At 35.7% G+C, this 14,853-nt stretch overlaps 3 protein-coding genes across 13 annotated transcripts in view; 2 read left to right on the top strand and 1 right to left on the bottom strand.

Moving 5' to 3' along the window:
* Positions 1-14,853, top strand: part of LOC117992918 (glycogenin-2-like) — a 172,376-nt gene that overhangs the window by 17,838 nt on the left and 139,685 nt on the right. The window lies entirely within an intron of this gene.
* Positions 552-4,529, top strand: Ak2 (Adenylate kinase 2). Its single transcript, XM_034980797.2, has 4 exons — positions 552-713; positions 877-982; positions 2,747-2,983; positions 3,510-4,529. The coding sequence occupies exons 2-4, from the start codon at positions 881-883 to the stop codon at positions 3,897-3,899; spliced, it is 729 nt and encodes a 242-aa protein (XP_034836688.1). The 5' UTR covers positions 552-713; positions 877-880; the 3' UTR covers positions 3,900-4,529.
* LOC117992954 (guanine nucleotide exchange factor DBS-like) overlaps positions 6,455-14,853 on the bottom strand; it is a 124,376-nt gene continuing 115,977 nt past the window's right edge. For 8 of the 11 annotated variants that reach the window (XM_069506835.1, XM_034980691.2, XM_069506845.1 and 5 more), the window contains 2 exons: positions 10,977-11,109; positions 6,455-10,654 (listed from right to left, as the gene is read on the bottom strand). In XM_069506835.1, coding sequence (XP_069362936.1) covers positions 10,557-10,654; positions 10,977-11,109 — 231 coding nt within the window. In that variant the 3' untranslated portion in view covers positions 6,455-10,556. Of the gene's footprint in view, positions 10,655-10,974; positions 11,110-13,911; positions 14,174-14,708; positions 14,738-14,853 lie in introns of those variants that run through there. The other 3 variants (XR_011238143.1, XR_011238142.1, XM_069506870.1) reach the window with 3 other exon arrangements.

Here is a 14,853-nt window from a genome sequence, read left to right as displayed (position 1 = left end):
GAGTTGCCCTAAATACGGTCTAGCTCACAGCTTAACTAAATTATCTTAAGTAAGAAAGAGACAGTAATACTTTTATAATATAGAGATACTTTTTTTTATTTGTTATAAATGTAATTTATTTATTTTACATTTATAAATCTATCTTTAATAGGAAGATACAAAAAACAAAAATACCAAACTTATTCTAGAACATAAAAATTACAAATCGAAAATATCATCTAAACCACCGCAACGAGGCAGGGTGCCCAGAACGCTGGCAGCGTTACCTCGTTGAATGGCCAGACTAATATTATGCTGACTGAGGTAACTGCCAGCCTTCCGGTCCCCCGTGATATAGAGATAGTATTTTAGTATATAAATAACATATGCAATATAGTAAGATTGCTCGCTGCATACAAAATGACCAAAATCGGCAATTTTGTAATGCAGCGAGCAATTTCATCTTTACTCTATGTTCTGAACTCTATATAAAAAGCGATGACAATGACACTGCGAATGACACTTTGACAGGTGGCATGGCATTTGTGGACGTCACTGACGGTGGTCACTATCACCGGTCTGTGGTGGTCACCATCACTGACTGACGTGATCACTGACAAATCAGCAAAATGTCAAAAACTGTTTTCATTGGTCGCTGATTGATTTCAACAAGTTTTTTTGGAGCTGGAGGCTGGTGTAGGCTGGACTTGCCGCCTTATTAAATTTTAGTTTGGGTTAGTACTACACTCACTGAGTTATATAATGATAATTTCACTGTGCACGTGACTTTTCTATGTAATTGGGATTACCTCCGAGCGGGGGTCCCGCGTTGATATGTGACTGATATAACTTAAAAATTATCTACGTTTGTGAATATATTTTTGTTCTAAACTCTAGAAGCATGGCCCCAGCAGCGACTGCAGTGAAGCCTGTGCCGGCTGATGATCCTATCGGTATAAGAGCAGTGTTATTAGGACCTCCGGGGTCCGGGAAGGGCACCCAAGTAAGTACCTATACGTAAAGTTTATAAAGTCAATCATTTGATTTAGCAGATTGACGTTTGCAAAAACATCTTATTTATCAATATTGTAACTTGAAGTTTTGTAGCGTAGGTTTTCTTTTCATTTGATATGTCTATCTTTATGTACTTAATAATATTGATAAAGGAAGTATTTGTGTTTAAAATACACATTATTTCTATTTGCTTAGTTATTAGTACCTACCTACTAATTCTGGTGGCAACTAAATTTTAAATTAGATATTTGCATCTTTTTCTTATAAATGTATTAAAAAAAGGACAGATAAACTTATTTTTATTTAGAGTGCAAAATTAGCATAGTATATAATAGCACTAAAATTAAGATTTCATTTTAAAATCGTTTTCCATCCTTTTTAGCAATGTTAAAAAAGCTAAGAATTGAAGTATCTCCACTTTTCCTGTATGTATAAAATTGTATCTGGTTTTTTATCCCTTTAATATGATAGCATCCTTGCAAGACTTTTTTTTTTGAGTCCCTGAAACACAACTTACTGTTACTTTATACATCATGGACCCAGCAATATTTATGAGGATGAAGTTTGAAGATGAAGAGGAAATGGGAAAGAAGGTTACTTCTTTCCCATTTGTACTTTACACCTGTTGCACGCCAGAGTGACTTGCTCAACTAAGGAGGGGGACCAATATTTGAAAGATTATTGATTTGATTTGCAACCTAAGCTTGAAGTGGTGTACCACTTTGCATGTTATATTTCTTGACTCATATTGTGACCAAGTGAGCCCAGAATGACTAAAAATTGACAGGTCTATATCTAAAGCTAGCCTTTTCCACCAGGAGCATTATGAAAGGGATAGCAATATATTTAGATCTGTCATTTTAGTTTAGAGATTAGTGATAGAAGAAGAATTAAAAATTTAAATTTAAAGGAGATGGACAAAAATTGTATGGAGGCGTGCCCCAGAATGTACAGAGATGATATATCTGCCATTTAATAGTAAACATCTTCTATTTTAAGAAAAAAAGTCGCATGTTGTTTTGCAGTCGTGGCATTAAGTTCATGATAGGCATAGTTCAGCCTGGGGCAAATTTTGTCTATCTTGTTTGTATGGTTTAAGTAATCAATGGATCTGAGAGAAGGCTGCAGTGCCCGTAACACAGGTTTTCCTAGTACGGATGCCAAAGCACTCCATCAGGTTTCAACAATTATTGTGTCTACCTTTTCTGTGCACTAGATTTAAGGAGTTTTTGTACTGTGCAACATTTCATAAAGAGGCATGGGTTTATTAAAAACTGCCATTCCCCTTCCAGGTTAGCCCGCTATCATCTTAGACTGCATCATCACTTACCACCAGGTGAGATTGCAGTCAAGGGCTAACTTGTATCTGAATTAAAAAAAAAAAAAAATCTTGGTTGAATAAATAATTTTATTAGCCACATTGGCACCAATTCCATTGTCTTTCTCTGAACAAAATTTAAAGTGTCCGCATCCTTTCCTTTTTAACAATCCTAAAAAGGGACAGAACATGAAGTTTACATTTAAGGACTCAAAATTTTTGTGCACGCTACAAATTTAAGCAGTAGGCTCGCGATTGTGCGCTAAAATCACGGGTTTTACCATCTGAAAATTAAATTTATAACTGTCAAACTGCGTCTGTCCTTTTCATATTACATTAGTAAGAAGAGGATGCGAATACTCTAAAATTAGGTTGTGCTCAGAATCAGTACTATTGATCTTCTAGCTATTTTCAAATAATTTGTATTTTTTTCAGGCACCACTTCTGAAGGAAAAGTTTTGCGTATGCCACCTTTCAACAGGGGATATGCTGAGGGCCGAAGTGGCGTCCGGCTCGGAGCTCGGGCGTCGCTTCAAAAAGGTCATGGACGAAGGAAAGCTTGTCTCCGACGAAATGGTGGTGGATATGATTGATAAGAACTTGGACCAGCCTGAGTGTAAAAACGGCTTCCTACTTGATGGGTTCCCTAGGACAGTGCCACAGGCTGAAAAGGTAAATAAAAAAAAAATTGTTGTTGTAATTTTTTTTCTTTCTTTTTTTGATATGACGCAGTTTGTTCACTTGTATGTCTTGAAGGTCTGTCAACGCTGCACTTGCCACTGTGAGGTCCCAATTCCAGTACCTTGCTACCCTAATGTCTGCGACAGTCTTATACAGCTAAATCTAGGTGATGCTAGACTGCAGCATGTGAAAGTCCTTACAAAAGTCCTTGTATCTAGCAGTGAAAGTCAATCGGTTAAAGATGACAATGACATATTTCAATTTGTATGAAAATTCAGAATAAGAAGTTTTCTGCAAATCATTTTTGACAATTAAGTTTGCTATTTTTATTTTTTTATCACTATCCTCTTGTAATGATATGAGTCCTACAAGATTGCTGACAGAAATTTTTGTTTGTTTTCAGCAGATTTTCTGTTGAAAACAAACTAGATGATGCCTTTTATGTGCGCAAGGATTTAGGTTTTTGAAATATCTACAGCATCTAGTCCATTGCATTTATCAGCTTGTATTGTTCTAGCTGGATGACTTGTTAGCGAAGAGGAAAACAGCCCTCGACGCAGTCATCGAATTCAACATCGAGGACAGCTTGCTAGTGCGGAGGATTACCGGAAGACTGATCCACCCTCCCAGCGGACGCAGCTATCATGAGGAATTCCACCCTCCCAGGAAACCTATGACCGATGACGTCACTGGAGAACCCCTGATCAAGAGATCAGACGATAACGTTGACGCTCTGAAGAAGCGACTTGCTACATATCACACCCAGACTGTACCTCTTGTTGACTATTACATGAGGAAAGGCTTGCATTACCGAGTGGATGCTGCCAAGAAAGCTGATGATGTCTTCAAAAGAATCGATACCATATTCAAAAACAGGCTCTTCGCCAGAGAAAGGTCAGGGCTGTAAACTTTTGTAGTTTAGTACTAAGCGAAGGTGATTGTACAAAACTGTAATAAATGATTTGATTGCATGGAGTTTGTTACGTATAGCAATGTACCTAGTACACAGGGTGTATTCAGAACGCTAGCAAAAACTTAGCGTTATTGTTATACTGACTAAACACAATCCAATACCAATAACCATTTTTTTCATTTTGTAGTTTTAATGATTTAGTTTTTCAAAACCCGCCTGCAATGTATAGCGTGCTAAACTCGGGTCAATGCCCCACCTACGATGCGGCATTGGCCTACTTCCGAAATTTACGTTGACCTCTAGCATCAGTCAGATGTTTTATCCATACTAATATTATAAATGCGAAAGTCTGTCTGTCTGTCCGATTTTGACGAAATTTGGTACAGATATAGCTTGCATCCCGGGGAAGGACAAGGAAACTTACATTGGGGTTTATTTTTAGAAATAGGATGTGCCAATTTACTCCATGCAATTAATCACACTATTTCAATGTTACTTCTTTTTGAATAATTTTGTTACTGTCTGTACATTTTTCTATATGTATTGTAATATTTTGGGAGAACATGGAGCTGTAATCATATGATCTATTTTCGAGACTTATTTTTTTGGATGAATACAGTGATTTAATCATGGGAAAATGTTTTTTTTAACTATTACCAAACAATACTAATTTCCATACTAATACTAATATAATAAATGCGAAAGTGTGTCTGTCTGTCTGCTAGCTTTTCACAACGGTGTAACCAATTTCGATGTTGGTACCTACAGCGTTAGCTTACATGCCGAGGAAGGACATAGGCTACTTTTTATCCCGGAAAATTTAAGAGTTCCCACAGGATTTTTAAAACCTAAATCCACGCGTACGAAGTCGCGGGCATCAGCTAGTTAAAAATATTTAAAACAAAGAGATAAATAACGAAAAAGGGTTTTAATTTCAGATTATTATATTTTCACTAAGTATACTAAAGTAGTCAAATGAATATTCAAGTCTCACCATTGAAGTAGGTAGGTATTTTTGTTTGAATAAGCTCATAAAAGGCAATCTTCAGGAGGTTCAAGTTAAATATCAAGTATATCATCACATAAAAAATTGTTACAATCTCATAATTATTATTTTTAACTTCAAACAAGGAAATTCTCTGTTTCACTTGGATATACAATAATGTTTGTTAGTAATTTTCTTAAGAACTACTTGACCGATTATTCTTTCACGCTTGTTATCTACATTTCTATATATTTTTTGCTAGAACATTTAAAAACTATGTATTTTTAGGGTTAATGGATTAAGGGTCAAGGCACATTGCGACAAATCCGAAGCGAAGCAACGCGTCTTAAAATTACCTAAAATTTTATAAAGCAAACTGAGCTTTATCTCTACCTTGTTATCTATTGTATCCAAAGTATACAGCAACGTGAAAAAAGAGCGCTTCTATTTTTGTTTTGTAATTTTTTCTTCACAAATACATAATATTCTGTAGGTATATTAACGGCGTAGAAATAATCCAGTTTACCTACTTTGTAACATTTAAGCGTCGTCGCGTCGTTTGACTCTGCCACAATATGTCTAGTATAGGTACTTCGATCTATAACCACTTAACCAGTAGATATATCCTATTTTAAAATTTGACTAATATGCAAATAACATTAAAATTCCTTTACACGAGTTTATATAATAATGATCTTTAAAATTTCTCAATAATTAATGTATAGAGATTTAACAGTTAAATATTCAGATTATACAATATATTCTTTAAAATCGTAAATCTAAAATTTTAGCTAAACTATATAGAAGGTGGGCAAGTATAAGTTGATTAATTATTCTACTTTATTCAAATTGTTTATATAGTTACTTAATTCACAGCCTTACTATCATAATGTGCATTTTATTAACAGCACGCAATAAGTATTTAATTTTCTTTTTCAAAAAACCTTATAATGTGATCGAATAATCAGCGATAAAGAATAAAAAATCATTTCGTCATATTTTAAACGTAAGAGTACAAAATTTTGAGGCATATTGACGGTGAGTTGCAGCGTAGCGTCTTTTTTGAAATGTTTGCAACTTAAATTGAACCTAATTTTATCTACATCAAACAAAGTACAAGATAAAATTTAGTATTCTTTGGAACATGTTAGAAGACGCTTCGCTTATACTCTGCACCAATGTGCCTTGATTCTTAAACCAATGTTTATTGGTACAAGATATAAGATATGAACTCTTCATACATTTGAAAGTTTCTTTGAAAAATTCGTTCGATTGACAAATGTGTACCTAAATTGAAATTGTATCCACGCCCATAGTACAGTATGCGACAGGTCGTCCCGCACACCTGCACAGCCCCCGTGCTAACCCGGTGCGGATAGCGCGGGTGACGTGCGGGTGAGCGGGACGTCCCACCGCCTCCTCTTATCCCATCTCGTGCCGGACTTGACATGATATATGTAGGTATAATAATATTAGGTATTTAGGTTTCTTTATATTTATGTATGATAATGATTAATATAAAACATTAATTAATGGTATAAGGAAAAAGAAATAAAACAACAAATAAAGTGGACAAATGTGTGTAATTCGTGGCCAGATTTATAAGGCTAATGATCTCTGTAGTACACAAGTCGAACTTATACATGTCGGATGTAAAAAAATAAATTCTAAGCCTCCCGTTCACGTTGGCCCAACACGCGAGTGCCGGTCAACCTTTGCGAATTGCGCTAAGAACCTAATGTGCGCACCGAAACTGATACCATTTGTCAAGTTGGCCTGCATTGAACGTATGCGGCAAATATAGGTAAGTAGGTATGCCAAGTGCAAGTTCAGTTTTCGATGAAGGCGTTGGGGCAATGTGTACAAGGGGCTTTACAATGAGAGGCAATGGACAGGTACTAATGTTTATTAAATTTAATTTATCGCAAATCGATATCATATATACCTATTCACATGAACGTTTAAAATGATATGCAATGCGATGACATAATAATTATTTTATAATGACATATTTTATAGTTATTATATAACGTTACAATGACATGACATGATAATAATATATACGAGGATATACAAAAAAATCGCGACTAGTATTTGTTTAATACTTAAGATAGGCAACAACGCTTACGTACAACAAACCCCCAGGGCCATGACTTGACAATGCAATGCGCCTGATAACACTCGTGGCCTGCTTCAATTGGTTTTGGGTATTTTTTTATTATTGGCGCTTATGCGAGAAACCAGGAGTATCGTTTCTATCAAGTTACAGAAAAGAAATTGCGCTCGTTTCGCTCACTCGTGTATTTTATGACAACTTTTAATATTTTATTTTACGGCATTTAAGCATCGTCAAAAACCACAGAAAAAATTTACTATAATTTTTAAGAAAGGTATTATATTTTTAAGGGGGCCACCAGCAAACATTTAATATACTAAGTATAATATCTCGCTACATTCTAAAAATAGTTTCGGACCAGCACTGGTGGTCGTGACCCTGAGTCAATAATGCGCCAGCGTTTTTTATTATTACATAAATCATTTATTATTGATTACGTTAAGCACGTTTATACGTTTAGTTGTATGTGGGGCACCAAGATATGATAAGTAATTAAAAAAATTATCAGATAAAATGTTAATCATAATTAATGACGCGGTTTAACACAACATTCGATGGGGTATGTATAGTCAGCAGGAATTCATCTACCTTTCCTATTGTCTCGAATACCTAGGCTTGCTGAGAATGTGAACCTTTATTTATCACTTTACTGCTTTTAATTGAGCTTATAAGTCCAAAAATAAAATATATATTTTTATCAAGACTGCCAAGTCGTCGGGTTTTCATCAGCGAGTTCAATAAATAATTTAAATAATAAATAATTTATTGTTTCACCAAAATAAAAACCAAAATTAGGTTAAGCCACCGATGCCTAAAATAAGTTGTACACTCGTGTTATAGTCATCAGTGCTCTCCCCTTACAGACTAGAAATACAATAATATAAGAATATGATGTCGGTTTTTTTTGTCTTGTGGTAGTTTGATTTTTTCTGCTGTCTGTAGGGTTAATGTACACAGGGAATAACGAACACAGAGAATGTCATGGAGGATTGAGACGTACCTAATTAATACCATCAAAAGCACCTAATGTCGAAATAAATAACTAAAATTAACGTAAAAATGATATTTACAGGGGAAAATTTTACAGTCACGGCTGCTTTCAACAATGTTCTAAGAGCTTTTTTAAGGAAGTTTTGAGATGGTGTTTGATAAAAGCTAAAAGATTTTATTATTTATGTACATACTTTTTAATTAAAAATCTGTTTAAATCTATAATATGACTCTAGGACGTGAAAACAACAACGGCCCTTGATTTTTAAATTCAAGCAGGAAAAGATTTGTCCCCAGTGAAAATGTAGTGTTATATTGTAACAGGTGACTGAAACACTGCATTTTATGGGACGGATTTCTTCAGTGACTTAAAAAATATTTACTACTTGATATTTAAATTGTTGACACCTTTCTTATGGAGAATGTGAAATCACCGTACAGTACAGTATTTTTACACATAATATTATGTGTAATTCACACTTTCACAGCGTACAAAAAAATCGCCAATCTAAAATTACTCTACGGCCGCAATGCGTGAAGTTCTCTTCAAAGAGTTGAATGAATTAAAGAACTTTAAATGCCTTCAATGTGCGAAAAAATTTAAACCATATCAGTTTACATTTCCCAGTCCGCAACTTTTAGCTTTTATCAAGTATCCTCTCAAAATATTCCACCAGCTCTCCCGCTACATCATCCTACGTCACTATACAATAGCTTTGGATACTCCGAATCGTAAATATAACGATCTATATCTAACACTAATTTACAATAAAGCTTTTTAGAACAACATTTACATACATTTTAACAATGTTATTAGATGTCATTTCTGTTGCACACAAAATTTTGAACTAAATTGAACAGGACTAAAATTCTATTCTTTTTTGCGGGATTGTATGGTGAAAAAGATGGCATTGCTTTGAAATCTATGTTTATAAAAGTTTTCGGAGTATTGGGAATCTGTCAAAATGACAAATTTATTTGTTATATTATAAAGTTTATCTGACGGTTCTGAAACAGGCCTTTAGTCTTCTTATAAGAAGAGGGTTATTATAATTAAATTAAACACCTATTCCAAATAAATCGTTATATTTGGAGGATAAAAGTTCCTCAGAATCTTATTAGAAAAAACTAAGAAAGTAATACACATCAGTCCTGTCAGTATAGTCTAAAATTTTGTGCACAGCAAAACGTGACACCTTTCTTTGTTAATGTCAACATTAACAAGTGGGGTGAGACGGGTGCTACATAATACTTTTACTACATTTTACTCCACACAAAATCCATAACCTTTAATCACGTAGATAAATAAAAACGCAAAAAATTAGGATGACAAAAATATTCAATTCATCAAAAAACTCTTATTTTGCATAATAACATTTTAGTTTTTAAATGATGACTTTAGAAAGATTGGTGTTTATTCCTTAGCACCAGTAAAATAAACAGGCCATCATAATTTAAGCACCGATCGAAAAATACACCAAATTACTTACGTATCAGACCAAAAAAACATTCATACAACAATTGGTTCCACAAAACAAACAAAAATTTACAACCTACAATCAAATATCCTAAATGCAATCCAACTAGCAACAATTACACATCGACATTTAAAATTTTGAACTCAAATATCTTACGCGTTTTTTCGAAATTCCACAACACCATCCACGCAAGCAGTTAGCTGTTCCACCATATTGGTTGAAAAATTCACTCGATTTCACAAGTTCAAGAACTACGTCTAAGCTACACAACTGTAAAGCTGTTTTAATTTGTCTCTCAAGCCACCAATTCACGTTATCCCAACGCACTTGGAGAGTGCTGGCCACGCTGTTCGCACATTTCACTAAGATCCTTTCATGTGTGCAAAACTAAACCTACATACACTACGTTAGTAAACAAACTGACCAGCGCTAACCACTCGCAGCGGATATACGTAAAATGACCTCACCAGTTCGCCGAGCGTGTCGGGCCAACGCATCCAAGGGACTTTATACCAGAGCTCGGAAACCGGCTAATTTTCCAAACCGGTTTCGGTCATTGATTCCAAAACTGCGGTTTAGGTTTCAGTTACCGTTACTTTAACCAGTTCATGGGAACACAGTTTTTTACGAACCCCGATTTTATTGAGCGAAATTAACCGGTTAATTTAAGTTAAGACTATATTTAAACGAGTTAAATACGCTCTGATCGAGCACTAGCAAGTAGCAGGCGACAGCGGTCAGCGGGCATTTTTTTGGAAACCCGTATGAAAAACCGGTTTATTCAGGTCTTAGTATTTATTGCTCAGCACAAATCTTGAAATTCAGTTCAGTGCCAAAAAATCGGTTTATTTGAACAGTTCCCTTAATTAACCGGTTAATCTATGAACAGAATAACGGTTTCGTAAAAGATATTAACAACTTTTCAAAACTGGTTAAAGTCCTGCTTCACACATATCTGAACAGACGAGTTTATGAAGAAAGTTGTGACTGCGCAATAACCGGCCACTTTTCCAACTTTCCTGTTGCGAACTGTATGAAGTGCCTTGCGTGTAGAAGAGTCTCATCTCGCGAGATTATCGCGTTCAGTGGTCGTGCAACCGGTCGTGCGACCGACTCGACGAGCGTGAAGTCTTGCGCTGGTCCAGGTAGGCTGCCGGCGCCCAACCTTCGCCTTGACCACCTGCAATGGAAAGGATAACTCATAAGGGACTTGATGTCAATGGAACTCTGCGCGCATGTCTCTTTCACAGCGTCCCATCCGCTTGCCCGGGGCGTTTGCTACATCCAGTCCCTTAGAGATATACATATAACGGGCTTAAACCTTAGCTTTACACAGCGCTTTATGGTGAAGAGTATCATAGTGAGCCTGCTGTACCGAAGATCTAAACAAGGTCCGAGATAGGGTAAATGAGGAAGGTTCTGCGTGTGTGGCGCGTTCTTGGAAATATTTTTGTCCAGAAGGGACAAGTTGTGTCTTCTCAATCTTGTCCTGATTAACTGACCTGCAAGTCGCACGTACCACCAGCCGGCGCAGCCCACCTTGAGCAAGTCGGCGTGCTGCCCCTCGCGCAGTGACACCTCGCTCGCGCCCACCGCTGTGTAGTCCGACAACGCCACCAGCGGGCACCCCACCGCCTGCGCCACATTACCAACACTCAGTAAAAATAATTAACCACTGCTTCATTCAGACTGTGGCCTTTGCACCAGGGCTTGGGCAAGGATGCGTAGCGAGGGATGTATGTGAAATCCACCAATTGAACCCTTTTCCAATACTACGGAACCCTAAAAAGGTTAAAATATAGAACGTGTCTTATTTTCATAGTTTAGGGCTGGACAGATGGACTGCAAGCCGACTGCTAAAGTGCAGTTGGAATGCAGTTTTATTGCAGTTAATATAACTTCATCGCAACTGCCGACCGACCGCGCAGTCCGCTTGCAGTTTACACTGAATGCCCGTACTAGACCTGCACACTCCGTCGGCTGTCTGAATGCAGTTGTGTCATCTGAAATTAAACTGCATCCCAACTGCAATTTTGCCGTTAGTTTGCAGTCCAAATGCAATCCGTCTGTATAGACCCTTAGGGTCGAAAGAGGGACTGCATGTATCCGCATGCAATCCTTATTCTTGTATACGGGCGCACAAGATGATACGTTGATAGCGCAGTCAATCAGCAAATGCAATGCAGTTAAGGCAACTGCACGCCCGACTGCAATTTGGTAGTAGTATTCTAAAATTCCAGTCCATCTGTCTTGACACTGAACACTAGCAAAGTGCAAATGAGCTAATTAATGCAACGAAGCTATCTAATTGATGGGTCTTACGCACATCCCTTGATACTCATCCTTACATATCCATGATGGAAAGGCCTTGGTTAGATAGCGTTTTGTTAAAAATAGTACCTATTTAAACAAGTGTTTTTTGAAACGTAAATGTTGTTATGCGTATTTGAATAAAGTAAAGTTTGCTGTCTTAAATATTTGTGAAATTACCTACCTACTAACTTATCGTAAAGTGCAAGTACCTAACACATTATTCTGCTTTTTTCTTTAGGTATCTTATTATCCTTTGCATGTATTAATTTTGGCTATTTTGTAAAACAGCCAGATCTTATTTAGCATCCCTGCCACCAATTAATAATCCCATACCATGCACACACAGTTTCTTAGAGAAGCAAATAATATCCACACCTATAGTTGTTAGAAACACATCAATATGCACAGAGCTCATGCGTGTCATTGCCATTGATATCCGAAACCAAAGATATACAAATCTCATCCGAGAAAGAATTGAGAATAATCATTCATTTAGAATTTGCAAAAATGATTGCATTTCTGTAATCTATAATTTCTTCTTTAATTTTTTAAACTATAGGTCTAGATTATAGGTGTTGCGCTTGGCTGCAATCACGCTGATGTAGTCAATCGCCTAAAACATCTTTTTGTAATGCTCAAAAAGTTATGGCTTAAAGTTACATATTTTGTATTGTGTATCTTTGGTTTTTTATCAATGATCGCACACTAAACCATAGTTATTAGTTGTGAGATTTTCGTGAATCACCCGATAGCATGCTATATCGCAGTTAGTACAGTTTCTGATTATTGTGAGCTTTCACATATTCTATATTTATCATTTCAACCGTGACAATATAATTTTATCATTATTGTATATGGATTCCACTGTCAGAGGTCTGAGTTTTACATTCCACATTTGCTAAAGTGAAAAAAAAACTGACGTATAAATAAGCAACTATTTGACTGTGGAACGTATTCCATACCATAGGCGAATGTGGATGCCGATGCGCGACAGTGGAATTACCCCAATTATGACAATAGGGGCAGTTCCCCTGTCATAGGTCATAGTTGAAATGAAAAAGAAAACGTATAGGTAGGTAAGTACTAAATATATTCTATAGTTATGTTCTCAAAAAGTAAACAACAATATAAACTGTAGTAAGTTTCATTTATTACAGTTTACATTGAAATATGTAAATGTTTTTTGCTGGCGAAAACATGCTTTATTGCATGTTCTACCTATTGATAAAATAACACACGACAATTTTGAGTACATACACGATAGTTATGCTGTGCATCGAGAAAAATGATCTAGTATAATATGCCATTTAGAAGTAGGAACAAAAATTATATAGGTAAGTAGTAAATGCGAATCATATAGTTACAACTACCTAATAGAGTTTTCTGTCTTATAGATAGTTGATAGTACAATACTTATGAATTATGTGGAATAGGGACAAAAAGATTTTTTTAATAACAGGTTTCATTTTTATGATGTAAAAAGCATAGATAACGACATAGGTATATTTCAATATTTGCACTTGCAATTTTTGCACGTTGGATATTGGTACATAGTGGAGCTACCTACATAATCTTAAGTGTACCTAAACATAATATAATCTCGTATATATATTGTAAGTAAAATAATTATAATTAAAATATATGGTATTGTATTAGCGTTATGTAACAATCTATAGAAAGTGAAAAGTAAGTTATAATATAGTAGGATAGCACGTGGAAAGTCATGAAGTGATTGATAGAAGCTGGAATACTGTGCTTGAGCTGTGCCGGGGTAAACAGAACCTTCTTCAGTCCTTAGTTCTTCTTTTATAACAATAGATTATAAGTAGATAATTACTTCATCAAATAATTGATAAGGTATAGGACACAAAACGCAGTGTGTAAGTATAGAGCGGTGTAAATAGAGATATTTAATTTCAATCATGATGCAACACTTCTAAGTTATGTATCTATAAATAGTAATACACACTAATATCATAAAAACGACGCCGTCAATAAACTTTTAGGTACGTATAATTAATAATAACACGTAAGTATTCAAAGCGAAGCGCATAATATAATAAATAACAAAATCGAAAAGCACACGACAATGAGTGACATAACAAACAAAAAAACATGACTTACACGACAGTTAATGTTCAGCGTATACAAGTTCAACTGATTTTAATCCACTTTACGTCGTTTTCTTTGGTTATTTTACAAACTTTGGATATTATGAAATCAGTCTCTTTTCATTGTATTTACAGTGCCTCTACGGTTTAAGGTAGAGGCGTTTCTATCAGTACTGTGATACGTAAAACGTGGAGTTGGCTTGTGCGGAGCCCGATACAGAAAAGAACTGTACCACTCTGTGTATGGTACCGTTTAGACCCACGGCCTCCGTCACCTGTTGAACAACACAGCTTAGAGCATGGCGGACATTTTGAAAACATCACGCACGACAAAATGGCGTCAATTGTCGAACAACAATGGTTATGACGCAATACAAAAAAATGTTCCCTCTTAAAATAATACGAAAAATGTGAATAAGTGCGTTATTTTAATTCTATATTTTATTACACGAAATTAGTGCTTCATTCTTTTCAAGATCCAAGTTAGCAGTTCGTATTTTAAGCGATGATAAGTGGTTTGCGAAATCAAATAGGCGGTGACGGCTTGTAAACTAAGGGGTTGTGGATGTTATTTTTACAAATTCAATATTCTTTAACAGAAAATTCGTAGTCTTGCTAGGCCTAGATGCTAGAACTAATAAAGAACAAACTACGAATTTTCTCACTTAACAATTTTTTTAATATCATTGTGGATGTTACAGTTTTTTTTTTCGAGAAGCGTTAAGTGCGTTCGGGTTGCCTGCGTTCACATGCGCTACCCGTGACTAGGTAAATAGCCCGCATTCCTTTAAAAATGTATTTAAAACTTACATAGAGAGTGGATTTCACTTCACTCACAACTGCAAACCCAAAATTAGTCGCCATTAACTTATGATACAGTGAGAATTGTTATCCCAAAACAAAGCACCATTTTATTTTATAGATGTTAGTACGTAAGACGCCACAAAGTACAACC

This window comes from Maniola hyperantus, chromosome 2 (genome assembly GCF_902806685.2).
Source record: "Maniola hyperantus chromosome 2, iAphHyp1.2, whole genome shotgun sequence".
Classification (NCBI taxonomy): Eukaryota; Metazoa; Arthropoda; class Insecta; order Lepidoptera; family Nymphalidae; genus Maniola; species Maniola hyperantus.
This window is presented reverse-complemented; position numbering and strand designations above follow the sequence as displayed.